The sequence below is a fragment of the Ictidomys tridecemlineatus genome, chromosome 5, assembly GCF_052094955.1.
Source record: "Ictidomys tridecemlineatus isolate mIctTri1 chromosome 5, mIctTri1.hap1, whole genome shotgun sequence".
Lineage (NCBI taxonomy): Eukaryota > Metazoa > Chordata > Mammalia > Rodentia > Sciuridae > Ictidomys > Ictidomys tridecemlineatus.
Window position 1 is genome coordinate 176,504,864 of NC_135481.1, and position 26,313 is coordinate 176,531,176.

At 46.6% G+C, this 26,313-nt stretch overlaps 2 protein-coding genes across 4 annotated transcripts in view; both read left to right on the forward strand.

Annotated features, from left to right (window-relative positions):
• Dnmt3b (DNA methyltransferase 3 beta) overlaps positions 1-19,437 on the forward strand; it is a 38,502-nt gene extending 19,065 nt beyond the window's left edge. The window contains exons 5-23 of one of the 3 annotated variants that reach the window (XM_078051610.1): positions 815-928; positions 1,436-1,645; positions 2,113-2,271; positions 4,886-4,993; positions 5,823-5,967; positions 6,441-6,500; positions 7,827-7,952; positions 8,085-8,129; positions 9,214-9,293; positions 9,592-9,704; positions 10,153-10,336; positions 10,812-10,896; positions 11,344-11,489; positions 11,777-11,867; positions 12,634-12,782; positions 13,417-13,502; positions 15,332-15,401; positions 16,128-16,246; positions 17,960-19,437. In XM_078051610.1, coding sequence (XP_077907736.1) covers positions 815-928; positions 1,436-1,645; positions 2,113-2,271; positions 4,886-4,993; positions 5,823-5,967; positions 6,441-6,500; positions 7,827-7,952; positions 8,085-8,129; positions 9,214-9,293; positions 9,592-9,704; positions 10,153-10,336; positions 10,812-10,896; positions 11,344-11,489; positions 11,777-11,867; positions 12,634-12,782; positions 13,417-13,502; positions 15,332-15,401; positions 16,128-16,246; positions 17,960-18,101 — 2,232 coding nt within the window. In that variant the 3' untranslated portion in view covers positions 18,102-19,437. The remainder of the gene's footprint in view (positions 1-814; positions 929-1,435; positions 1,646-2,112; positions 2,272-4,885; positions 4,994-5,822; positions 5,968-6,440; positions 6,501-7,826; positions 7,953-8,084; positions 8,130-9,213; positions 9,294-9,591; positions 9,705-10,152; positions 10,337-10,811; positions 10,897-11,343; positions 11,490-11,776; positions 11,868-12,633; positions 12,783-13,416; positions 13,503-15,331; positions 15,402-16,127; positions 16,247-17,959) is intronic. The other 2 variants (XM_078051609.1, XM_078051608.1) reach the window with 2 other exon arrangements.
• Positions 19,438-20,709: 1,272 nt separating this feature from the next.
• Mapre1 (microtubule associated protein RP/EB family member 1) overlaps positions 20,710-26,313 on the forward strand; it is a 36,073-nt gene continuing 30,469 nt past the window's right edge. The window contains exon 1 of the mRNA XM_078051614.1: positions 20,710-20,810. Within this exon, the coding sequence (XP_077907740.1) occupies positions 20,748-20,810 (63 nt within the window). The 5' untranslated portion in view covers positions 20,710-20,747. The remainder of the gene's footprint in view (positions 20,811-26,313) is intronic.

The following is a 26,313-nucleotide window of genomic DNA, read 5'->3' on the forward strand; positions in this document are numbered from 1 at the left end:
ATATTTATTTTTTAATTTTCGGCGGACACAACATCTTTGTATGTGGTGCTGAGGGTCGAACCCGCGCCGCACGCATGCCAGGCGAGCGCACTACTGCTTGAGCCACATCCCCAGTCCCGAGAATTTTTAATATTTATTTTTTAGTTCTCAGCGGATACAACATCTTTGTTGGTTTGTGGTGCTGAGGATTGAACCCGGGCTGCACTATTGTCAGGCGAGCGCGCTACCGCTTGAGCCACATCCCCAGCCCTTCCTAAGTTGTGAAGCTGGCTTTCTGCCTCCTTTAACTTCATTGTAGAGATTAAAGGCCTGCTTGGCTAATTATCCCAGTTTTATTTTTTGGTGGTGCTGGGATTGTGCATATGAGGCAAGCACTCTACCCACTGAGCTATGTCCCTAGCTCTATTATCCCCATTCTAGACACAGAAAGATTCCAGTAACTTTCCAGGACTAAACATCAAGTCCTATTGAATTGGAACTGGGCTGCAACACTCAAACTCATACCATTTGGAGAAAGTGTAGTATAATGGCCTTTCCTTCCTGAATGAGAGCCTTGCCCTTCCTGAGAAAAACAATAATTGTCTTTATGCTCCTTTTGGGGGGAAAGAAGTGTGGTTTTTGGTAATTGTGCATTTATCCTCATTTGCCAGTGCTGGTCTCCACTGGCCAGGATTGGGTGCTGTGACCAGCCAAGCACATCAACTTCCTTACTGCTTTCCGACCACTAGTTGTCCTCGGTTGTCGTCCGGCCCGAGTCCCAGTCCCCACACCTCCAGTCAACTAAGGCCTGGTGCCTATCCTGTCTTGCTTCCAGGTCCGAACCCGAAATAGCAACAACAGTGCTTCCAAGTCCTTCCCACATCCCACCCGAGGCCGCCAGGGCCGCAGTCATGTGGACGAGTCTCCCGTGGAGTTCCCGGCTACCAGGGTTGGTGCCCCTGCCCAGCCGCTCACGGGGAGAACCCATGGCTGGTGCAGGACCCATGTCCTCTCTTCACGGCTCCTTTTTAAGGATCTTGATTTTCCTTTTCTCTCCTGGGTTTTGGAAAACTTCTCCTCGGCTGAATGGCTTCTCTCCTGGCCTGCTCTTGGGTGGAACTTCCAGAACTGTCCTGTCGCCTCAGTGTCTAATGTTCCAGAAAACTCCACTGCTCTTTCCAGTGGGGACACTAGGTGGTTACAGGATCTCCCTTCTCAGATGGGGCTTGGCAGCCTCTTGGCACTTACCCATCATTGTCCTTTCTCTGGATGGCTGTGATGACTTTCACCACTTAAATGACACTTCTTCCTTTGAAAACTGTCCTGGGTGATTTTGAACCTCCTCAATTTCTTCCTTCCCTCTTTCTGCTACTTGGGAATCCACAGGGGGAATCACTGGTCTCCAATCACCTGGTTTGCTTTGCTGTGACCCAAACTTGTGTCCTTTCATCCACAGTCCCTAAGGCGGCGGTCAACAACAGCCTCGCCAGGTACGCCATGGCCATCCCCATCCACTCCTTACCTCACCATCGACCTCACGGAGGACGATGTGACACCACAGAGCAGCAGTACCCCCTGTGCCAGCCTAGCTGAGAGCCAGCAGGAGAACTCGGAGATCTCCCAGGTGGACGCAGAGGGGAGAGACTCCGACAACACTGAGTACCAGGTACTCCTGCCGCGGGTGCCCCAGGATGCTGAATGTGAGAACAGGCACCAGCCACTGGTGGCTTTGCTACATTTGATTGTAGCCCGGCTATGATTGCTTTAGTTATGCCCTACATATGTTTATAATCTGGCTATATGCCAGATTGCCAGCACTGCTTACTTTCATCCTCTTAATGCATGCAGGGATCTGGATGATGGTTTAATTGAGTGTTGCTGGGTGAAGCCTCCCTTCCCATGGAGGTACTTAGGGTACAGGATGTACTCTGTGCATTATGTCAGAGGACATTGTACTGTACTTTCTTTCCTTGCAGCTGGAGATGCGCCCAGGCTTGCTCTGAGCTCCCCACCAGTGACATCTCACATCTGTGCACCAAGCTTGTTTTGCTGAGGGAGTCAGTGGAGGGGCAGGAGTTGGCCAGGTTGACATGTCTTCACAAATGTTTTTCTTCTATGTGGCTTCTCTTCCAGGATGGGAAGGAGTTTGGAATAGGGGACCTGGTATGGGGCAAGATCAAGGGCTTCTCCTGGTGGCCTGCCATGGTGGTTTCTTGGAAGGCTACCTCCAAGCGCCAGGCCATGTCCGGCATGCGATGGGTCCAGTGGTTTGGTGATGGCAAGTTCTCTGAGGTGAGTCCAGCGCAAGGCATAATCTCAAATGTTAGTTCCTTCCTTAGGCAGTTAATTTGCGATCTTTCTGCAGAAAGATGCAGCAAAGTCTTCTGTAAGGACAGAATCTTCCTATACTCTCTGCTTACTTGTACTCCCTCCTTACCTGTAATCCTTGCTTACCTGTACTCCCTCTTTATTGTATTTCCTGCTTACCTGTACTCCCCTGCTTACCTGTACTCCCTTGCTTACCTGTACTCCCCTGCTTACCTGTATTCACCTGCTAAGCAGATACTTGAGTTTATGGCAAGAGAAGCTCATTGCACTTCCAAAGAGGACAAGTGAGGGGTGGAAACTCCTATGGATTCACCAGGCTATATTTACTTTATTGGATTTATTTTTCTGGGGCAGATCATATACCTATCTGAGATTTTAGGGGTTGTCTTTCTGGGTTGGCACCCAAATGTACTCAGTAGAAAGGTCAGAAGGGATGGTCACCATCTGTTCATATAGGACTGCAATGGGGGTGTGGTGGGCAACCCTGCCTCGCCCCTATAGGTGGGTTTAGGTTGCCTTGAGGCATGTTATGAAAAATTTATAGTTCAGAGCCTCTTGATGATATGAGCCATTTAAAAAAGATTTCCTTGACCATGAATTCTGCTGGAATTCTCTGTTTATTTTTAACTATTGAGGTGCAGGACCTCAATAGTTAATACTGCTGGGCCCAGGGCCTCATTTATGCTGTATCAGCTGGGGCTATATTAAGTTTTTATCTCCTGTAGAAGGCTTGTGCAACCCAGGAGTGGCACACGCCTGTAATTCCAGCAGATTGGGAGATTGAGGTAGGAGGATAGCAAGTTCAGAGCCAGCCTCAGCAACAGCGAAGTTCTAAGTAACTCAGTGAGACACCTTGTCTCTAACATAAAGTGCAAAATGTGGCTGGGGATGTGGATCAGGGGTCAAGTGCCCCTGACTTCAATCCTCCATACCCACCCGCACTGCCCTGCAAAAGAAAAAAGAAAGCTTGTGCAGTTAAGAGATCTGCAAAAGATTTTGGTTTGAGTAATGCAGGAAGAAGACATTTCCTGACATGGTCTTAGGAATGTCAGTCAACCCCTGTGTGCTTACCTGTTGGTGGGCCTATAATTCTAATAATTCTAATTTTATAGTATGAAGCCAGGCTGGTCAATTTAGTGAGACTCTCAAATTAGGAATATCTTGTCTTGGGTGGCGCATGTCTGCAATCCCAGTGGCCCAGGACACTGGGGCAGAAGGATTACAAATTCAAAGCCAGCCTCAGCAATTTAGTGATGCTGTAAGCAATTTACTTAGCACAACCTTTTGTTAAAATGAAAAAAAAAAAAAGGCTGGGATGTAGTTTAGTGGTTAAATGCCTCTATTCAATAAGAAGGGAAGGGAGATGAGTTACCAAAAAAAAAAAGAAAAGGTGGCCGTGGGTTCAATCAATCTTTAGTATCCTTTCAAAAACAACCAAAAAATCAGGCAAACCTTTAATTCCCAACAGGTTTTGTGAGGTTCCTAAGGTATTTAACAAGCTGGGTGAGATGAAAGCAAATGTGGGAATGAGTTATCATCTAATTTGTTCCAGTTTCTAGCTTCTAGTTTTTCCATGAATTGGTCTCTTTCCTGCCACTTCTCATAGACACTGAGATTCCCCAAGGCTGATCACAGTAAGACATGTGACTGCCTGGTGACACTGCATGCAGATGTTCTCTCTAACCAGCAGAGGGAGCAGAAGGACAAGTGTCCTCGGCCTATTTTAGCCAGGAAGCCCCTGATTGGATATACATGTACAGGACACCTGTGCAGTGCTGTGGTCCCAGGAGGGTTACTTCCTTAGAATTGTCTTGACCCAGTGACATTGAAAATGGTTTTCATGATACGGTCTGATGCCATTATGGGACTGTTGGAATTGTGGGATGAGATGATAAGGAGAGTGTGACTCTGCCCTGAGCCTGCACAGTGCATGCCTGTGTCTGGCTCCAACTGGTAGCAGTTGGCCATTTCTCCAGGAATGGTGGCCACACCTCTTCGTGGAGATGAGTCTCTGTGAACAAAGCGGAGGAGAGCCTTGGAGTGCACTCTCAGGACCATGGCACTGCATATGTGTCCTATACCTCTGATCAGCTGCCTGGGACACTTTTCATTTCCCACTTGGCCTGGGGACTTGGCACTGAACTAAATGATCAAATCGATTATATCTGAAATTATTTAATCCAAAGCTGAAGAGAAAACTACCAGGCTTATATTCAGGAATGAGGGAAGCAAAACATCTCACACAAAGTGTATGCAGAGTGAATTACAGACCCAAGCCTCAGGGTTGTTCCTGGGACAATGATCTCACCCCTCACACCTCAACATATGTACCCGGTGTGTCCTTCTGAGCATCTCGTTCCCCACCTCTGGAGGGGAATGTGCCATTGCTGCCTCTATTTGTATCAGGACTCTCTCTGTGTACCATTCATTTTTCTTGTTTTTTTTTTTTTCTTTCCTTTCTGGATTGACATCTGTGAATTTTGTCCCCAGGAATGGGCTGTCACATAAAGTGTGTGAAAGTCTTCCTTCCTGAAGTTACAGATGCTAGGTAGATGTTGATGATGTCTTTCTCTTCTAGGTCTCTGCAGACAAACTGGTGGCCTTGGGGCTGTTCAGTCAGCATTTTAACCAGGCCACCTTCAATAAACTGGTGTCCTACAGGAAGGCCATGTACCAGGCCCTGGAGGTAACATGGGAGTGGGGAGTGAGGTCCTCATCCTGGAGGAAGTGAGGTCAACTGAGAGCTAGCTCAGGTCACTGAGAGGCCAAGTAGGGCTTGGAGGGCACAGTGCCATCAGAGTTGGTGGCCTGATTGGGAGGTCTCCCACCTGCTGCCTGTCATTATTAGTGTCTGAATCAGGAAAGGTGTGTATGTGGGAGGTTCATTCATGTCAGTAGATTTCTCTAGAGACCTCAAAGCTCCCCCTGGCTCCATGATTGTGGAGTGTTTCAAGGCCAAGATTGGAGAGCACCTCAGGCCACCTTGTCTGTGGGCCATGGTATCCTGTGCTCTCCCTTCTCCTACCTTGCCTCGACATTGTTTTGGTCCATGTGGCATTCCTGAGCCAGCCCGTTTCTCTGAATAACACCTGCAAAGCCTAATGGTCCATGTAATAAAGGATGCTTGACTGCATTCTCATTTTCATTTCATTATCCAACTTGAACGAGGTACAGAGGTGTTAAGGTAGAGCTGACAGAGACTTCCACTGTCATAAAGTGGCAGAGCTTTTCTGATTCCTCTGGTTAAAAGAAGGCTCATTCCCTACAGGAAAGAGATCATACTTGGTTTCCATAGGGCAAGATACAATACTAACCATCTCCCACCCCCACTTCCATGATTTCTTGCCTGTCTCCCTTCCCAGGCTATTCCTCCTCCCCAGGACAGCTGTCCTGCTATGAATGGGGCCCAGTGTCAAGGGGAATGTTGGCCTTGGCAGGGGGAGTCCTTGGGTGTGCCCTGGTGAGCAGTATCTCCGCCCCCATTCACCATGGACTCTGCCTTTATATCTTGGCAGAAAGCCAGGGTACGAGCTGGCAAGACCTTCCCCAGCAGCCCTGGAGACTCTTTGGAGGACCAGCTGAAGCCCATGTTGGAGTGGGCCCACGGGGGCTTCAAGCCCACTGGGATCGAGGGCCTCAAACCCAACAACAACCAACCAGGTGGGAATGAGTCCCTGAGGCAGCGCCCACTGCCAGCTGAGAGACAGTGCCACCCCCACATGCCCATGCCCCACCCAGCTGATCCACAGCCACCTCCGTGTCCTGTGAACTGTGTCCTGTGAACCCAGGCCTGTGAGAAACATCTAGCGCAGATGAAGGCCATGCCAAGCTTTCTTGGCCTCATCGGACACTTTCATGCTAAATTAATATCATGCACATAAAACCGAGATTGAATCTCATGAAAAGTTGAATAAAAGGAAGCATACTTTCTTTTTTTAAAGGAAAAAAAAATTATTAAACTGGTCATTGGAGAAAACCTTAAGGGTGACACCCTAAACATTTTGACCAATAACCATATTTCCACCATTATGCCCATGGTATCCTGAAATGTCTTAACAATGTTAAGACATTGTTAATGTCTTAACAATCCATACATTTAATGTTTTCTGTTTTGTTTTGTTTCCCCTACAAAGTGGTTAATAAATCGAAGGTGCGTCGTGCAGGCAGTAGGAACTTAGAATCAAGGAAACACGGTATTCCCTTCCCATCTATATTCTATTTTCTTTGCTCTTTCAATTTCTTGGCATATGCAATGGTCACTAGAAAAGAATCAAATTTCAATCTGAACCCCCTCACTCCCCCTCACTCCCTCCCCCAGGTTATCTTGTTGGGTTGCACATCCTTAGCCTTTTCTGAACACTTTTGGATTCCTACTGCCTTCCCTTTATTTCTCAATTTTCGTTGTCTAAGCACTTATCAATTGTGATTTTTGTCACTAAAAGAGTACTTATGATTTTGATGGCTATATAATTTTCTTTCTCAAGGGCAGAGTCAAAGATAACCCTGATGGTTAAATGAATGGGGTTTTATGTTTCAATAGAAAACTGAATGGGATTTATACAAAGGAGCCACTATATTATTTTGTAGTAGTTTTCATTGAAAGGGGACCTGTAAAATTTAATACGCATACATTTTAACCTAATGTTTCTAGTATTCATGTTAGTGTAATATAAAAATTGATTTTTACCTTTGTTTAGTACTTTCTTAAAAATAAATTATTTTTATAGATCTTCCTATGTACCTTAATTCTGGGATTGAACCAAAGGTTGTTTACCACTAAGCTACATTCTAAGATTTTTTTTTCTTTTTTGGTGGTGGGAAGTGAACCCAGGGGTTCTCTACTATTGAGCAGCAACAACTCCAACTCCTTATATTTTTATTTATGAGTCAGGGTTATGTAGTGGAGCCTGACATTGAATTTGCGATCATGTGCCTCAGCCTCCTGAGGACCTGGGATTGTAGGCATGAATACAGTGTATATCGTCTTGATTCTGATGCTAAATGTTGATGTAGTATAGATGAATTAAATACAAATATCAATTGTCAATTGAATGCAGTTTAACTAAATCATTTCCAATGTAGATTTAGATGTCAAATTAATACCAAATGAACTTTTTTTTTAATGAGTTACCAGATTTTCAAACACAAAGGAAATTCTTCAGTCACTTGGTTGCATTTCAAATGCTTGGTAACCACATGTGACTGCTGGGCAGCGTGTTTGAAATCACTTGTAGATGTGTCAGGGTTTAGCTGTGGATTGCACTTTATACTTCCTCTTGCGAGTCCAAGAGGACGTGCTGTACCCCCCCCCCCCCATAGGAAAGATCCTGAAACCTGGGGTAGGGTTTTAGATTGGCTCCTCTTCTGGTGGCCTGTCATGGACATGTCCACCCAGTGTTAAGTCCCCTGTGATGCCCTAGGTGTAGATGGTTTTCAGCACAGTGTTATCTGCCCGGAGCCCACCTTTCCTGTATCTGCCTCCAATCAAGCCACGGCTGCTATTTGCTTGCCTTTCACAGAGAACAAGAGTCGAAGACGCACAGTTGATGATTCAGCCCCCTCTGACCACTGTCCTCCAAACAAGCGCCTCAAGACAAACTGCTATAACAATGGCAAGGACCGGGGAGAGGAAGATCAGAGCCGAGGTGATTCTTGGGGAAGGGGAGGTGACAGTGTGCACTGGCTGGTGTGAGGACCACCCTGTAAGGAGGGTACAGAACAAGACCCTGTTGTCCCTGAGCTCATCTCCTGACACATTCTCCCTCTCTCCTCAACAGAACAAATGGTTTCTGATGTTGCCAACAACAAGAACAATCTGGAAGGTAACATTGACCCCCATCTACCTCCCCTCTGGGTACTACCCAAGGCCTGCCTGGGTTCTCCCACAGATCTGGGCTTGAATCAGGGCTTCTTTGTGCTCCTTTGTGTCCCTGTTGGAACATTGTGCAGACTGAGTAGGATAATTTAAAAATTTTTTTTTAATTGAGAAATATTTTTAATTGAGCGAACAGGGAGGTGGGATGAGAGAGAATGCAAACAGAGGCACTTGAGCCAAGACAGCCTGAAACCAAGGTCCTCCAGGAACTAGCTTTTAGGTGAATGGTGGGCACACACTGTCATTGTCACTCTCTAGTTAGTGACTCTGTTCAGCATGTGCGAGCTGGGAACTTCCTCTGGATTCAAGATACAGAACAGACCTAATGATACAGACCTAATGAACGTGAGGAAGTACCTGCAAACCCCTTCTTCCTCAGCCCGGTGGCACAGATGTGTGTTGAGTAGGAAAAGATAGTCCCTGGCCCAGGGAAAGCCCGGTTTTGGAGCATTCCTGGACACTCTAGAACCTTCAACGTATAGTCATCCATATAACCTGAGACCCCTTCACTGTAGAAGGATTGGTTTGTGGCAAGAAGGATCTTATCCAACAAGTCACTGAAACAACTTCAGACCTACTGATAGGACACCAGGACAAAATAGCATATTGGTTGTATAGGAAATGCCATGGGCAATTCCTGTCCTCAGCCATCAAAAGCTATTTGGAGTCACTACAAATGCTTCAGTGTTATAACCACCCCCCCCCCCCCGCCCCAATAAAAGGGATTAACCCAGGAGTGCTATTGCACCAAATTTCTGCCCTTTTATAGGGGTAATTTTGAGCCTGGCCTTGATCTCAGCCTCCCAAGTTGCTGTGATACCATGGCCACCTTGTCCCACCAGGTCCTCAAAACATTCCTCTGTAGGAGGGGCTGCTACTCAAGTATTGTTAACCAGTTTGGCCTGCTCTTTGTGTGTGTGAGCCTGGCGTGCCCAGGCTCTGGGATAGGCACACTTGCAAGCTTGCAGTGATTGCTCGAACTGGCCATGTGGCTGTAATTGCCTTAACCTGTGGCCCTGTCTTTCTTACAGATAGCTGTTTGTCCTGTGGTAGGAAAAACCCAGTGTCCTTCCATCCCCTCTTTGAGGGTGGGCTTTGCCAGACGTGCCGGGTAAGTCCTCCTCCCCTTGCCCTGCACTTGCCTCTTCCTGCCACCAGAATCCTCCAAGTCCTTTCCCCACAGATGGTACTTGCACAGGCATTAGTGAAAGTCTCCCAGGTCTCCAGCTCCCTGCAGTCTTCCTTTTGGAGGGGAGGGTGGCCCAGTGGTAGAGAGCTTCATCTATAATGCCAGTTGTCCCCTAAAGGATACCTGGCCACCTCTGACTTGTTCTGTGGCTGTGTTCTATGCCAGCTGGGCTTGGCTGTCCCTATTCTTTGATTTCACGGACTTTTCTCCATGACTGCAGGATCGCTTCCTTGAGCTCTTCTACATGTACGACGATGATGGTTACCAGTCCTACTGCACCGTGTGCTGTGAGGGCCGTGAGCTGCTTCTCTGCAGCAATACAAGCTGTTGCCGGTGAGCACTGGCCCCTATGGACACACCCTCAGGGCCCCAGGGTTCCTGAGTTGTACCCTGCAGTTCCTGCAGTCTTGGGACAGCTGCCTGTTTTTGAAATCTCAGGCCTGCACCCCGGGAGCTAGGGTAAAGTGGAAGTTGTGACCACAGTCAACGTGTGCCATACTGATTGTAGTTGTCCTAGGACTAGAAATGGATAAATAGGGATGTGCTCTGCCCCATGGGGAAGAGTGGGACAGGGGGCTTCAGGGAAGAGTCCCTCTCTGAAGCTTTGCCAATTAGTAGGAACTATAAGAAGTGCCGAGTGTACTCGATGCTTTTTGAGTAAAGGGCTTGTCACTTAGCCCACGTCATGCAGGACCTTGCAGTTCATGCTGAAGTTGTGAGTTGCCATCTACCTAGGGAAGGCGTCCTGGTGACAGAGCTTCTCCCTGGCCACTGGGTACAGGTGCTTCTGTGTGGAGTGTCTGGAGGTGCTGGTGGGCAAGGGCACAGCGGAGGACGCCAAGCTGCAGGAGCCCTGGAGCTGCTACATGTGTCTCCCCCAGCGCTGCCACGGAGTCCTGCGGCGCCGGAAGGACTGGAATGTCCGCCTGCAGACCTTCTTCACCAGCGACCCGGGGCTCGAATATGTAAGCCACAGGCCCCAGGGCCACTGGTCTGAAGATAGCCTTCAAAAGAGTGCAGGTGTTAGGGAATCAGATCAGAGGGACCCCGCTCTGAATGAGGCCTCTTTGTCCCTGACTTCTCAGTGTGGCCTGATGAAGAGATGCTTGTGGAAAAAAGCTACAAGGGACAGGGACCGGGAAACCTGGGACATCTCAATTTTTTTTTCTTTATAGCTTTTTCCTATTCTTAGCCAGAGCACCTAGATAATTGCTGTTGAGGGTCTGTCCTTGGAAGCGCCTCCTGCCTGGGAATAGGGCGGCCATCCCTGCCCCGGGCATAGTGGCACAGGGTGCCTTCCCTTGCCAGTTCCCATCAAAGCTTCTGTGTGGCAGCCACAGCCGACTTTGGACCCCTCTGAACGTCTTCCCCTCCCTTCCTCAGAGGTTGAGTCTTCCCCCTGCTCCTTCACCTCTGTGACCCTCCTTCCTTATCTGGCAGGAGGCCCCCAAGTTGTACCCTGCGATTCCCGCAGCCAAAAGGCGGCCCATTAGAGTCCTGTCACTATTCGATGGAATTGCCACAGGTAAGTTCACTAGGGAGGCTCTGCTTCCACAGGGGTGAGCAGCCAGGCAGTCTCAAGGCCTCGGATGCCCTCGGGGACCCTGCCCGTGGCTTCTCTTCCTATTCTGCCTTCTCCCTTATTCTAAGTCCTGTTTTAGTGGTTTTTTAATTCTATGCAGGCATCTAATTTTTCAATCCACATGCACAAATATACTGTCTATCGGTCAGGTGACAGTTACCACCGTCTTGGCTCTTTCCACTTTTCAGTTCCAACAGACAGAGTAGACACAGCCTCTCCCTGGTGCCCCGTGGCCTTCGCCTGCGCTGACTCCTACACTGCCAGTTACTGTAGCCACTGCCAGTTACTGTAGCGAGGAGTGTTCTTGTTCTGCCAGAGCAGAAACTGTGGCCAGCCAGCTGCTCTCCCCTTGCTCTCATTGTGTTCAAGTGTCCACCTCTCCCCCTGCAGGTTACTTGGTCCTCAAAGACTTGGGCATTAAAGTGGAAAAGTATGTTGCCTCGGAAGTGTGCGAAGAATCCATCGCCGTTGGAACCGTGAAGCACGAGGGCAACATCAAATATGTGAATGACGTTAGGAACATCACAAAGAAAAATGTGAGGGTCGCCTCTCCCCGGGTGGGCTTGTGTCTCCTCATGTTTGCCCCCTATACCCTGAATGTGTCCCCTACTCCCATGTGAGCCTCAGGGTTTTGGGTAGAAGAGACACTGTGTCTTTTACTTAACCACAAGCAAACCACAGATTGGTTTCCATCTTGGGCAGTAGTGAGGAGTGCATTTCATTTCCTTGGAGTTGCTGACCAGAGAAGATTCTAGAAGGAGGTTTTCTTGGTAGTTACCTGGGAAATACTCTTGCGCTGAGCCTGTCTCTTTTGGTCCCTCAGATTGAAGAGTGGGGTCCATTTGATTTGGTGATCGGTGGAAGCCCGTGCAATGACCTGTCAAATGTGAATCCTGCCCGGAAAGGCCTGTATGGTGAGCAGCTATTCTTTGTCCCATAACAACTTTGTCTCCCACAGGCAATACCTGAGTCTGGTCCAGTGGAACCTCCTGAGAGGGAGCTTTGTTTTAGGTGCCTCAGGCCCTGTCCAAACCATGTTGTACATCCTTGACCCACAAAGAAAGGACACTGTCCTCCCTATTTTTATGGTTAGAAGCAGCAGTTGGGTACATTTTGACAAAATCATGCCTACGAGGAATTTGATTTCAATATCCATTTCTCTGTCTTTCTCCCACATCTTCTTCTTTTCTTTTGATTTTTCTCTCCCTTGTTTATTTCTGATTGTTCCCTTTGGTATCTTTATATATACTTATAATATGATTTTGTTAATTTTTTGTTAAATTCATTCCATATTTCCTCCTCTTTCCCCCTCTCCGTCCCTCCCTTCCTCCCTCTTGTTCTTTTTCTCCATTGATCTTCCTTACATTTTTTTTTGAGAGAGAGGGAGAGAGAGAGAGTTTTTTTTTTTTACTATTTGGCGGACACAACATCTTGGTTTGTATGTGGTGCTGAGGATTGAACCCCGGGCCGCACGCAGGCGAGCGCGCTACCACTTGAGCCACATCCCCAGCCCTTCCTTACATTTTTATGGAAGCAAATTTTCCACCCGGAGCTCTTAGTCATTCCACAGGACCTTAGGGAGATGGAACCTCACGGTGCTGTCCTTACTGTGGTTTTAAAGAACTCTGGGGATTTTGCTGAAGGCTTTGATTGGTCCCCTTCTCTCCTGTCTGGGCACAGAGGGCACTGGCCGACTCTTCTTCGAATTCTACCACCTGCTCAATTACTCACGCCCCAAAGAAGGGGATGACCGGCCGTTCTTCTGGATGTTTGAGAATGTTGTAGCCATGAAGGTCGATGACAAGAGGGACATCTCACGGTTCTTGGAGGTGAGGATGCCCAGAGGGCTCTAGTGGTCAAAGGCAACCTGGGCAGGGAAGGCCCCGCTGGCAGCATACACTGCTGGTGTTACCCAGGGTCTTGGCTGGGGTGTGACTAGATCCCATAACCCACAGAAATCAGCAACAATGCAGCCACCTTCTTCATGAAATTTAACTCAATGTTCTTGTTGTGAAAATGGATACTTGGAGGTTTCAGGGAAATTAAATTATATTCTATTTAATAGACAACAAGCCCTGTTAAATACTTTTTTGTGTTTATCAAAATGTTAATAGCTTGAGCCTCAGGGAGGTAGGTACCTGATGCTCTGTGAACTTGGCAGCTAGAGGTACAGAGCTATATATGGCCCAGATGCCCTCTTTTACCCCAGATCTCTACTTGTCAGATCTCTGATATGAGTTGCTGTTTGGGGGTACCTTTTCTCAGAATCTGAAGGTCTGATCTGTTCCGTTTGTCCATTGGTAATAGGTTGACCATGGCCTTATCCACCAGGTGGATCTTTGTCTACATCCTTCTTCCACAGCTAGGGGCAGTTCAGTCACCTGCATCCTCAAGCCCTGCTCTGAGTGACCACTGACATCTGATGTGGTCTCCAAGCAGCTCCCCTTCTCTCTCTCTCTGCAGTGCAACCCAGTGATGATTGATGCTATCAAAGTGTCTGCTGCTCACAGGGCTCGATACTTCTGGGGAAACCTACCTGGGATGAACAGGTAACAGGCGACTCTTGGTGGAACCCTAGGTAACAGCCAAGAGAAATTCAGATGTTAGCTTTCACATTCCAGTCTTCTAGAAAGTGCTGTCTGTGCTGAGAAACAACCCCAGTCGCGGCTTCAGAACAATCTGCAGTATTTCAGGGCTGATTCCTGTTAGGTATTTCTAGGAATCTTGGGCCAGGACTTGAGGCCCGATGGTGAGCAGACAGGCCTGGTTCTGGTGTCAGGTGCTGGAGCCATGTTGATGCCAGGGATGCCTCTTGTTGTTCCTTCTGGGCTCTGCCTTTCCTCCCAGCTGCCATAGCAGTACCTGTCAGGACATGGAAATTGTTATGATTCCCATTCCCCTTGAAATAAAGGACCTGGACCAGGTGTGTGGCAGAGCTGAGATGATAAATGGTAGGCCCCAAACATATCTCCCTGAGGTTTCCTAACATTTCCACCTTTGCATTTTTTACCAGAGCTAGCTCAGATCTCTTTAGATAGACATGTTGACCCACAACAAGGGGTTTTGCCAAGGACTGAATATTGTGTCTATTCGTCATTTAAGAACAACACTCTAATTAAGATGCAAAATGTGGCAACTGACATCCCAGTTCTGGGAACATGTTAGCTTGAAACACCTTTTACAAGGGAATGTTGGAAGCATGATAATTTTCTGGCATTTACCAAAATGTGAGTAGAGGTGAGAGTGGTTCCAATTTCTATTGGATATCATGACGAACCCGATGGTTCGTCAGCCTATCAAATGGTACCATGTTCATGTTTAGAACCGGACACCATTGTGCTGCTGCCAATCCAAGATTGGACACATTGATATGCTAAAGGATGATCACAGGTTCACTTTGGGGGTGGGCTTTGGGAAGGTTCATAGGGATCCCCGTTTCTTGGTGGAGTATGGGTGAGAGACCAGGGGCTGAGACCTGAAATCATCTAGTGTAAGTCACACCAGGCTAGTCTTTACCTGTCTGTGGTTTTGCCCTAACCTGTTGCAATAGAGTGACAGGAATAGGGTGACATTGGAAACCTAGAAAGTGAGGAGGAGGAGGTCTGCATTCTAGGGGAGAAGTTTTGTGTGGTTCTTCCGCCTTCCACCTTCATGTGCGAGTTCCTTCTGGCCTTAATACGTGATCCCGGGGCTGCCACTCTGCTTGCAGATGTCTTGTGCCTTTCCGCCCTGGAACTGCTCAAATGCTTTGGGTCTGTCCCTTGCCCTTCTTGGGCCTTTATTTGCAAAATAGGTTTCCAGAGTTAACTGTTAAGAGCCCATTTGATCCTTGTGTGACACCTCCCCATCACCCCACCTTCCAGCATCCTCAGCCTGCATCCCCGGTAATGAGCCACCAATTCTGTTTGCTGTCCTGGTGTATCAAGTAGTCCCACCAAAATCCAGCCCCAGCTCTTCCTGTAAAACCGAGGCTCAGTGCTGAAGCACCTAGCATGCAAGAGGCCCTGGTTTCCACGCCAGCACTTCCTTCCAAGGAGCTGCCTTGACTTGATCAATGAGCAAACCAAGGTTGTCTCTGTCTCCCTGCCCACTGTTCCCTCCTTTCCTCAGAGGTAGCTTGGCTTTGACGGATGCCAAAACTCAAGAGGTAAGGCAGTAGCTGCAGATATTGGAATTGGACCTTCCCCTCCAGGGGCAGGTCCACCCTTGGCACCCAGACTAGTCCTTAGGCCTGATGTGTTGCCCGTCACATGACAGGAGTATGTTCACTGCTTGGGCCCATTTTTGCAGCAAAGACTCCACCCTCCTCCCACCCTGGGAGGGGCCTGAGCAAGGCCTTTGCAGAGGGTAGAAAGTAATGGGTTTTGGCTGTCCCCAGGCCTGTGATAGCATCAAAGAATGATAAGCTCGAGCTGCAGGACTGCTTGGAATTCAGTAGGACTGCAAAGGTAAGGTGTGCTCCCAGATGGCCGCCCCACCGCCCTCCTGAATGCGCACTGGGTGACTCCAAGGCGACACTTGGAAGGTGACCTTGGTGGTGTGTCCTATTGGTGTCTACTCCCCTCTCTCCACGTGACTCTGGTGCTGGGCCACTTTCCCCCACACAACTGTTCTGTCCTTAAGTGTAGGAGACATTCTTGATAAACAAGTAATCACTGTGGGAAACAGACAACTTGCCTTTCCAATTGTTAATGCTGGATACATAAGAGGCAATTTCAGCTGGCCCTTCCAGTAATAAACGTAATTATCTACTGTCGCATCACAGATAAATACATTAAGACGTCTGTGAACCTAATTCTCCATGTCTGCATTAAGCAAAGAACCATTTCTCCAAACTCTGGCTGCCTTTTCTTAATCTTACTTGATAAATAACTCTGTCTTCTTGGCCCCGGCCCCCACTCCCGGTGATCCTCATGCATAGGTACCTGGTGCTCATTTCATTCTCTCAAGGCTGGTCTTTGGTGTGCATTACCTTCTTGGCATTTATGGGAAGCACACAATGTTCTTGTCCTTCATGAGCTCCTTTTCTCATTCTGGCTGCCAGCCCTGCCCTGCCCCGCTCCCACACACCTGCCCTCTGCTCCATCCATCTTTTCTCATGGCTTTTGAGCCTTGATCCCACCTGAACCTTTCCTGCTGTGCTTACTCCATGATATATCCGTTTTGTTCTCCAGTTAAAGAAAGTGCAGACAATAACTACCAAGTCCAACTCCATCAAACAGGGGAAAAACCAACTTTTCCCTGTTGTCATGAATGGCAAAGAAGATGTTTTGTGGTGCACTGAGCTCGAAAGGTGAGCAAGGCTGCACAGAGGCAGAAAGGGGAGGAGCAAGCCGTCCAGGCCAGCTTCACCAAGGGGCAGGTGCTCGCCATATCTCCACAGTCTCCCAGGCTCGTGTTTGGGGTTGGTGGAAATGCCCTTATAGAGCCAGCCCTTATTTCTGGACAGAAGTGGTGGGCGGTGGTGAGGAACCTGAGATTAGCAGACTGGGCACCACAGGGCACTACTGGGCACCGCCTGTGCTGCCCTGAGAGCTCCTAGTCCTAGTGTGTGAGGGACCAGGTAAAGACCTGCTCTTTCTTGTGCAAAGTTGCTCATTCTCTAGCTGATTCCTCCTCAGCCACAGTCCGTCTCTTCCTTCTTCCAATAATTGAGCCAACTTTGTCTTTTGGATGTAAATATTTTTGTTTTGACCATTTTGGTCTAACTTGTCTTTTTCAACATTATTATTTGCAAGTCATGTTAAAAGTTATGAATTTTCCTCCTTACGTTTTGGTTATATTCAGAAGACTTTCATATTTTCTAGATATTTTAACTCTGGTTTGATTTTTTTTTTTTTTTTAATTTCACTTAACTATAGCTATCTTGGGATTGAAGTAACTTTTGACTGGCAGAGAGAGAAAACTGATGAATTACAATGTTACTCATGAATGTATCCACACTTGGGTGAAGATATGATGGAAAGGGTTGTTATAGATATTTGTCCCAGGGTACATGCTATGGCAAAGCAAGACACAGGCCTGGGGTGTTGCAACCTTTCGGTTATTGGTCCATTGATTTTTATTTTTAGTACTGTGTCTAATCCTGGACAATTCAGCACATCTGTAGCTTTTTAACAGGCCATTTCAATCCCTATGGACAAAACTGGAATGCTTAGATATATTCACTATAACAAGTCTGTGATTGAAAATCATTGTTTTTTTTTTTTTAAAGATAGAGTGAGAGAGGGGAGAGAGAGAGAATTTTTAATATTTATTTTTTAGTTCTCGGCAGACACAACATCTTTCTTTGTATGTGGTGCTGAGGATTGAATCCGGGCCGCACGCATGCCAGGCGAGCGCGCTACCGCTTGAGCCACATCCCCAGCCCCTCATTTTTTTTTAATTTTTATTTTTTATAATTTTTTTTGTGTCTGGGATTAATCCTAAGGTTGCTTCACCACTGAGCCACATCCTAATCCTTTTTTATTTTTTTGAGCTAAGTTGCTGAGGCTGGGCTTGAACTCATGATTTTGGAGGAGCCATGCTCATGATGATCATTTGATCAAGTTTTCCTGACCTCCCCTGTGTGTGTGTGTGTGTGTGTGTGTGTGTGTGTGTGTGTGTGTGTGTGTGTACACGTACAGGTACTGGGATTGAAGGGATGATGCTTCAATCCCGGGATGCTTAAACACTGAAGCACATCTTCTGCAATTATTTTTATTTTGAGATAGAGCCTCACTAAGTTGCTGAGGCTGGACTTGAACTCATGAACCTTCTGCCTCAGCCTCCCTCCCAGGTTGCTGGAATTATAGGCATGTGCACAGCGTGCATATGAGCAAGGGCTCTGAGGAACCAGCCCATCTGGACCTCCTGGTGTTCAACAAAGGGTTATTTGGAGGCCCAGGGGGCTTGAGTGAAGGGAAGGGACTGGTTGAGGTGAGGATTTCCTCCCCAGAGGCTGTGGGCATGCTAGAGGGATCAGCCCTTCTCACTCCTTGTCTTTTCCCTCTGGCGCCCCCCCCAGGATCTTCGGTTTTCCTGTGCACTACACGGATGTGTCCAACATGGGCCGCGGTGCCCGCCAGAAGCTGCTTGGGCGGTCCTGGAGTGTGCCAGTCATTCGACACCTCTTCGCCCCCCTGAAGGACTACTTTGCCTGTGAATAGTTCTACCCAGGCCTGCTGGGGCACCAGGGTTCCTGGGACAGAGCCAGGAACCAGAGGGCACCCTGATCCCTAAAGGCATTCCAAGTCTGCCCCCAGCTGAGCTGTTGGGTCTCCCCTCATACCTTAATCCTCCTGCTCACTGGGAGCAGAGCCACCTGATCCTCTCCTGCAGGGGGCAGCCAAGGTGCCACCCCCTTGTGCACAATTCCGACCTGGCTGCTCTGAGCAGCCAAACACGGTGCTCATTTTTTCTTCTAAAACTTGAAGTAGATAGTAAAATGGCTTTTTTCCTCCCTCTTGGTTTTACCACTCAGAGAAACAATGGCTAAGATACCAAAACCACAGACCCACAGCCCTCATATACTCAGGTTAGAATGCCAAATCACCCAAGACTGTTATTGCAAGACTTTTTAAAAGTGTCTACAGCTCTGTGTGTAGTTGTAGATGGTGAGGGACATTTTAAAGGCCCAGCATGAATGTTTTTTCCCTAGGGCTACCAGAAGAGGAAGTGATACCTCTTTGTGATACCACATTCCCTTTGTCTCAGTCCAAGGCCATTAGCCATTAGAGTATTTCTCACCATGATGATGATTCAGCAGGGATGACATCATCATCATCATCTCATTCAGGGCAATCCCCCCCCCCAATAAACCCAAGGGCAAGAGTCCCCCTTAGCTAAATCCCTCCTGGAATCTGCAATAGAAGCCTCTGGAGCACTCAGGAAGGGGTGGGTTGGAATTATATATAAGCTGCCATATATTATAGTCGTCGCCCTCTTTCCTGTGTGCAGGGCATGAAGGAGGGGGGCTGAGCTAGGTAAGACCCCCCCCCAATCCGTGTACCTACAGGCTCAGGTCCCCAGATGAGAACCTGGATGCTCACATTCCTCATCCTTTCTGGACATTCAGGGAAAGAAGCACATTCCTCACACTTGCCCCTCATCTAAGAGATGGCAGGGGAAAGCTGCAATAAAAGCTGCATCCTTCCTCCAGAGATTTTAAAATCCTTTTTTTCCATGATAACGTCATATTTTTAAGGGGAAAGAGGTTGGACAAGCTGCATTTCAGAAATGCTGTTGTAGTGGTTTTTAACACCTTTACTCCTCTTATCTGGTGCTATTTTTAGAATCAGGAACAACCTTGACAATGTTGGGGCTTTTTATACACTTTTTAAAAATACTCTCAAGACTTCTATTTTTATGTTTAACATTTGCATTAAAAATTTTTTTTTGGTAACTGGAGCCACATAACAAGTATGGGGAAAAACCGTGCCTTGTTTTCAACTGTTTTCGCTAATGTTTAGGCTGTTTAATTAAAATCAGTATTTCTCTATAACAGCCTGGCAGTCTGGCGTTTTGTTCTTCCTTTTGTTCTTCTGCAGGTCAGGTGGTTGGGGGTGGGCCATGGGAGGGCCTGGCCAACGTGGTAAGGTTGGTGTTGGAAATAGGTCACTTCACTCATTCAACAGGGTGGAATAGGACATAGCCCAGGAAGACATGGGCCCTAGGTGTCTAGGGCAGTCTCCTAAAACTGTATCCCCTGGAGGACTATGACCGTTGATTGCTGGTCCCCCCCTTCAGTTTATAATGTATGTTCTTTCTTGACCACACTGAGCTAGTCTGAACCTTGGTACCCAAACATGGCTAATTCATTTTAAGAAAGCTGAGACATCTGTTGATATCCACCAAGAAACCCCAGGGTTGATTCTCCTTGTGCTTTCCTTGGCACTTCTTTCAAACTGCCAAGTTGTCCTCCACCCATCCTGGTTGGGAATGGTGCTTAGGCAGAGTCTGCTTGGTTCTCTGTGAACTGACACCCCAGACTATTCCTTGAGGATTTACTGTATGTATGTGTGCCATTAAGCCAGAGCCTCTCATGACACAAGAAAAAGGACCACAGACAAACATCTCTGAGGTTAAATGTCTCCTTGTCAACAAGTGAATGCAGAAAGGGAAGGATGAGATGTGAATGGGGCCCTCTTGGCCACCAGTTAATCTGTTGTGCACCTAACAGACTGATACTTTTTCTACCTGGGTTACAATCATGCCCTTCTCTATGGTTACACGCCTTGGTCCACCATGCTCCCAGAGGGTCTTGCCCATAATTGAGTGACTAAGCTTGGGGAGTGGAAGGATGGAGAACCAAATGTGTTATTAGAAAGTTGCCACCCGGGTGGGGATGTGGCTCAAGCAGTAGCGCGCTCGCCTGGCATGTGTGTGGCCCGGGTTCGATCCTCGGCACCACATACAAAGATGTTGTGTCCACCAAGAACTAAAAAATATTAAAAAATTCTCCCTGTCTTAAAAAAAAAGCTGGGGATGTGGCTCAAGCGGTAGCGCGCTTGCCTGGCATGCGTGAGGCCCGGATTCAATCCTCAGCACCACATACCAACAAAGATGTTGTGTCCGCTGAGAATTAGAAAATAAAATATTAAAAAAAAACCTAAAAAATATTTAAAAAAAAGTTCTCTCTCAGAAAGTTGCCACGGGCTACAGCATCTCAGGTATGAGTTGCCATGGTGAGACAACTGGTAATTAGCAAGAGGCTGGGCCTGGCCTCGCTCCGTGAGGTGTGGAGAGACTCCAGGGGCCCTGGCTGCCCAATTAAGCCACCTTGTGTACAGTGCTGCTCTAAATGCCAGGACAGGATGAAGCAAAACAAACAGCCCCGGCCTCGGAACCCCAAGAGAGGAGGTGGACTAGCCCTCCAGGTGAGGGGTCCTGGGGTATGTTGATCTGCTTGTGCAGCAGGCTGGGGGAGGCATCAGAAACTGTCTTCACGATGGGGCCATGCTTGGATCCGAGTGATTCTGGCCTGTGGCAATGGGAGAACATAATGTACAGAGCTCAGTTTGCATTCCATGTGGGAAATTTTTGAAGCAGTTTTGTGAGTTTGTGTCCAGGGTCTGTGACATGGCCATCTCATGTCACATGAGATGTTTTGGAGTTCTTCATCCTCATCTGAGAGGAGGAAAGGATCAGTCATGGTTGTTTGATCAATCATTCTGGTTACTGAAGTAACCAGACCTCTGTGAAGTGCTTTGCCTGGTGTCTGGCAGGCCCAGGGTATTGAAAAGAGCCCTCAGAGTCAATGAATTGAATGGCTCAGGTAATGACAGTATTCAATGCTTGGATGGAGCTGCTGATGTTCACTGCAGTCACAGCAGCTTCTGTCTGGTCTCAGGTCCCTCCTAGGGCCCCACTAACAAGTCCAGTGCTCCTTGTTAGGGTGAAGAGGTAAGGAAGGGTGGCTTTGGCTTCCAGGACCCTGGAGGCCTCTTGGAAGGGATCTTGTCAGGGGGTGTAGTGGCTGTCCTCTGGGCAGTTCCATGGCCGAGGTGTGGTGTTGGGGTTCAGTACTGGATAGACAAGTCTCTGCTCCAGACCTGTACTTGGTCCTTGATTTCCTCCATGGAGCTAGACAGAGTTCCTGTTCTGCCTTCACCTAGTAACTGGCTCTAGACCTGGGCTGTACTCCTCTGTGCCCTGGTTTACCCAGCTGTAAAGCAGCCCTTCCCAGGGCTGATAGGTGGAATCTAGTAATTCAACTAGGGAAGCACAAATGAGAACTGCTTTTTATTATTAGGGAATTTATTATTAGCAGCGTGAGGTGAGGCCTGATTACCATGATTATAGGTCAGAGGACTGAGAAAGGTCCTCTTACACCCCCAAGGTCACAAAGCCATTATTAGCCTCAGGCATTGTGAGTTAAACTGGTTTGTGAAGCCAAAGCCTACCTTTTGTGTGTGTGTGTGGGGGGGAGGAGACTGAACCCAGGGGCACTTAACCTTGGAGCCACATCCCCAGCCCTTTTAAAAATATTTTATTTACAGACAGGGTCTCATTGAATAATTTTAGCTAAACTGCTGAGGCTGGCTTTGAATCTTCCTCTGCCTCCTGAGCCACTGGGATTACAGGTGTGCACCTCCACCCAGGTAAAGCCTACTTTGCGTATCTCACCTCATTTGCATTTGTTTTGCAGCCTGGGAGAGAAGCTGCTGCCTTCCCTGCTTCCTTTCCTTCTTTCTTGCTCCTTAGCTTCTTTCTTACCTTTCCTTCCTTCTTCCTGCTTAAAAGTTATTGGTTTTTAAAAACTTATAAAATAATTTTAGACTAGACTTAGAGAAAAGGTGCAGAAGTAGTACAAAGAATTCCGCGACAGTCATTCAGATACGAACATTTGGCCCCATTTTCTTTGTCATCCTTTATATTCATTTTTTTTTCCCCTGAGCCAAAGGGAAAGTAGCAGACATGGTCTCTCTCTCCCTTTAAATCTGTTAGTGTGTATCTTCTAAAACTAGAACATTCTCTTATGTAACTATAGTACATTTATCACAAACAGAAAATGAACATTCAGCAGGGTGTGGTGGGACTGAGGCAGGAGGATCCCAAGTTCAAGGCCAGTCTGGGCAATTCAGTGAGCCCTTGTCTTAAATGAAAAAGGGTTGGGGGATGTAGCTCCACCAGAGAGCATATCTGGGTTCAATATCTAGCACTGCAGTGGGGTGGGTGGGGGAATGAACAATCATCCATTTATTTATATAAATTACAAGCTTTATAGGTTTTGCCAATGGTTCCAATTATACCTTTTGTTGTTATTTTTTTTCCCAAAAATATCTTCATAGAGAAAGAAAACATACATACATTCTTTTTTATACTGGGGATTGAACCCAGGAGTGCTTTAACACTGAGCCACCTCCTGGCCCTTTTTATTTTTAATTTTGAGACTTTGAGACAAGGCCTCACTATATGCTTAAGGTCTCAGTAAATTGCCAAGACTGGCCTCGAACACATGATCCTCCTGCTTTAGCTTCCTGAATTGCTGGCATTTATCACTGGGCCTAGCTCTACATATATTTTTGTTAGGTCTAGTACCCATTCTAGAATCACATGCTCGCATTTAGTTTTTAGTTTTTGTTTTTTGAGTAGAAGGACAAGAGATTTTGTTATAAAGGGCAAGTAGAATACATTTGAGAATAGGAGGGTAGGGGATCTCAGAATGGTCACCTTTTAGATTTTTAGTTGTGACATACATAAGTCACAGTGCATTAAGCCTGGGGCTTCAAGTCTTGGAGCCTGTCTCTATTCTCTGTGCTTTGGCTTATCCTGAACTGACAGCATTGCAGAAAGAAAACAGGTTGGCTTTACTGGTGTTGACATCTGTTCATTTTGAGTTCTTCGCTGCTTGGAACAGCCTTCTCTTCTGAGAAACCTTCCTTACCCCTGTTCTAGGCAGGAGAAGAGCTCTTCCCTAATTGGATGAAGTCTCTTTTCCTGAAATTGGATGGAAGAATCCATGTCAGCACATGGATTATTATTATAGTTATTATTATAATTTCCTATTTTTGTAGTCATCTGTTCCACTAGTTTATGAAATCCTTAATACAATATAAAGAAAGAAGAGATTCCCCTACCTCCATTTTTTAGTTCAATGAAATTGTCATACACTTCTAAAACTCAGGCCTTGAAGACAAGGTGTTTTGTTTTTGCTGAGGAGTCTCACAATTTCTATTGGTGTTCATGAGGTTATTTCACACTTTAAAACAGAAGAGCTTTGGTTGTAACTCAGTGGTAATATACTTGCCTAGCACATGTGAGGCACTAGATTCAATCCTCAGCATTACATAAAAATAATTAAGGGGGCTGGGGATGTGGCTCAAGCGGTAGCGCGCTCGCCTGGCATGCATGCGACCCGGGTTCGATCCTCAGCACCACATAACAACAAAGATGTTGTGTCCACCGAGAACTAAAAAATAAATATTAAAAAAAATAATTAAAACAGGTGCTTAAAGGTGTATATTATCGGGCTGGGGATGTGGCTCAAGCGGTAGCGCGCTCACCTGGCATGCTTGTGGCCTGGGTTCGATACTCAGCACCACATACAAACAACGATGTTGTGTCCGCCAATAACTAAAAAATAAATATATATACAAAAGGTGTATATTATCATCTGATGTGGTAATACATGCCTGTAATCCCAGGGATTTTGGAAACTGAGGCAGGAAGTTTGCAAGTGTGAGGTCAGCCTGGACAATTTAGCCTAAGCCTGCCTCAAAATAAAAATAAAGAAGGCTGGAGATGTGGACTCTGAGTAGGCCATGGGCTTCTCTGTCATCTCTTTGGGAACTGTCGAGGGAGGGTGGGTGAGTTTTATTTTAGAGGATCTTGTTCAGAAACTTCCTGTGATTCACTATGTGTTTAGAAGCAGATCTGGCTCTAGATGTGCTTCTTAACTTTATCTACTGACCTCATCTTCCATACTAAAGTCCTCATCCCCTAAACAAAATGGCTTGTAGGTAATGCTGACACCAATTAATTGACATCATTTTGTGTATGTGTGTGTGTGTGTGTGTGTGTGTGTGATTATGGTGATTGAATCCAGGCCACATATGAGTATTAGGCATGCGTTCTACCACTGAGCATGCCCCCAACCCAATTGATATAACTTGATAATTAACATTAAGTTAAAGGATCAGACATTGTAATATTTATTTTTTATTTTTTTTTGGTGCTGGGGATTGAACCCAGGGATGCTTTACCACTGAGCTACATCCTCAGTCCTTTTTACTTTATTTTGATCCATATACTCCTCCTGCCTAGCACTGTCTGATTTGAAATTAAATAGGGATTTCTGTCATTGTGCCTCTTTGCCTCCTATTCCATACTAGAAACTTTAAGAGGTTAGAGATTGCTTTTGACGTTTCAGTCTCACTGTGTTGCTGAGAGTCTGGCTAAGTTGCAGAAATTGGCCTTGAATTTGCAATCATCCTGCCTCAGTCTCCTATATTGTTGGGATTATAGGTGAGTGCCACCATGCCCAGCATCACTGACATTTAGTAAGCACATACTGTGTGCTGAAAGTGGTCCAAGAACTTTATACACTTTTTCTTGTCTTATGTCATTTTTTTTTAAGAGAGAGTGAGAGAGCAGGGAGAGAGAGAGAAAATTTTTAATATTTATTTTTTAGTTCTCGGCGGACACAACATCTTTGTTGTTATGTGGTGCTGAGGATCGAACCCGGGCCGCACGCATGCCAGGCAAACGCGCTACTGCTTGAGCCACATCCCCAGCCCTTTTTCTTGTCTTTTTTTGCAGTGCTAGGGATTGAATTCAGGGCTTTGCACATGCTAGGCAAGTGCTCTACCATTGAGTTACTTCCACAACCCTTTTTTATTTTAAGACAGTGTATCACCAAATTGCCAAAGCTGACCTTGAATTTGGAATCTTTCTGCCTTAGCTTCCTAAGTAGCTGGGATTACAGGTGTCAACTGCTATTGCCTCTTGCTTGCCCTCTCCTTTCCCAACTCTTTTGCTGGACTAACTCCTCATCTTTCAAGATGAGTGTCCTCTCAGGGAAGTCATCTCACACTATGGGAGTGATGTCAAGTTTTGTGATATGCTTGGAGTAGCACATGCCACAGAAACTACCAGTATGTACTGGAGGTTGGAATATCAAAAATGTTCCCAGGCAGGTTGATAAACAGCTCCCACCCCAGCTCCCCATTCTTCTCTGAACACTTGCTAGGCTTCAGCAACTAAGGGGTGAGACTTGTCCTAAAAGGCACCTCTAGGGCTCTATTCCACATAACACAAGTGCCATCACCCCTGCCGTATACTCCTCCTGCCTAGCCTAGCACTGTCTGATTTGAAATGAAATAGGGATTTCTGTCATTGTGTCCTCTTTGCCTCCTATTCCATACTAGAAACTTTAAGAGGTTAGAGACTACTTTTGATGTTTATGGAGCTCACCATCAAATCCCTAAGACCTTCTTAGGGAAAAGTAAATACTTGTTGAATTAACGACAAAGAAACCAGCCGGAAGTCTGGATCAAGCTCTGTAATTCTGGGAAGTCAATTGGCCTCTCTGACCCTAAGTTTCCTCTCTGGTAGGGTGATGTGATTCTTTCAGTAAAGTTTTAATGAGAATCCAGGTACAGACACTGGACACGGCTGGAACAAAAATAGGAAGTTTGCGTCTGTGGATTTTATTGAAAGACACATAATAAAGGAAAAGACAAGTAATAAGAATAACTTCAAGTACTATTAGGAAGAAAATAAACCAGATATTTCAGAGACATCACAGACAGGGAGGCCATACACATGTCTCTGAGGTGAATTTCAAGATTTTCTCTAAGGCACATACCAAGTATCTTCTCAATAATCCACTTTTGCAAAACTTCATTATAAAACCCATTTTCTTTTGGATAACGAAGA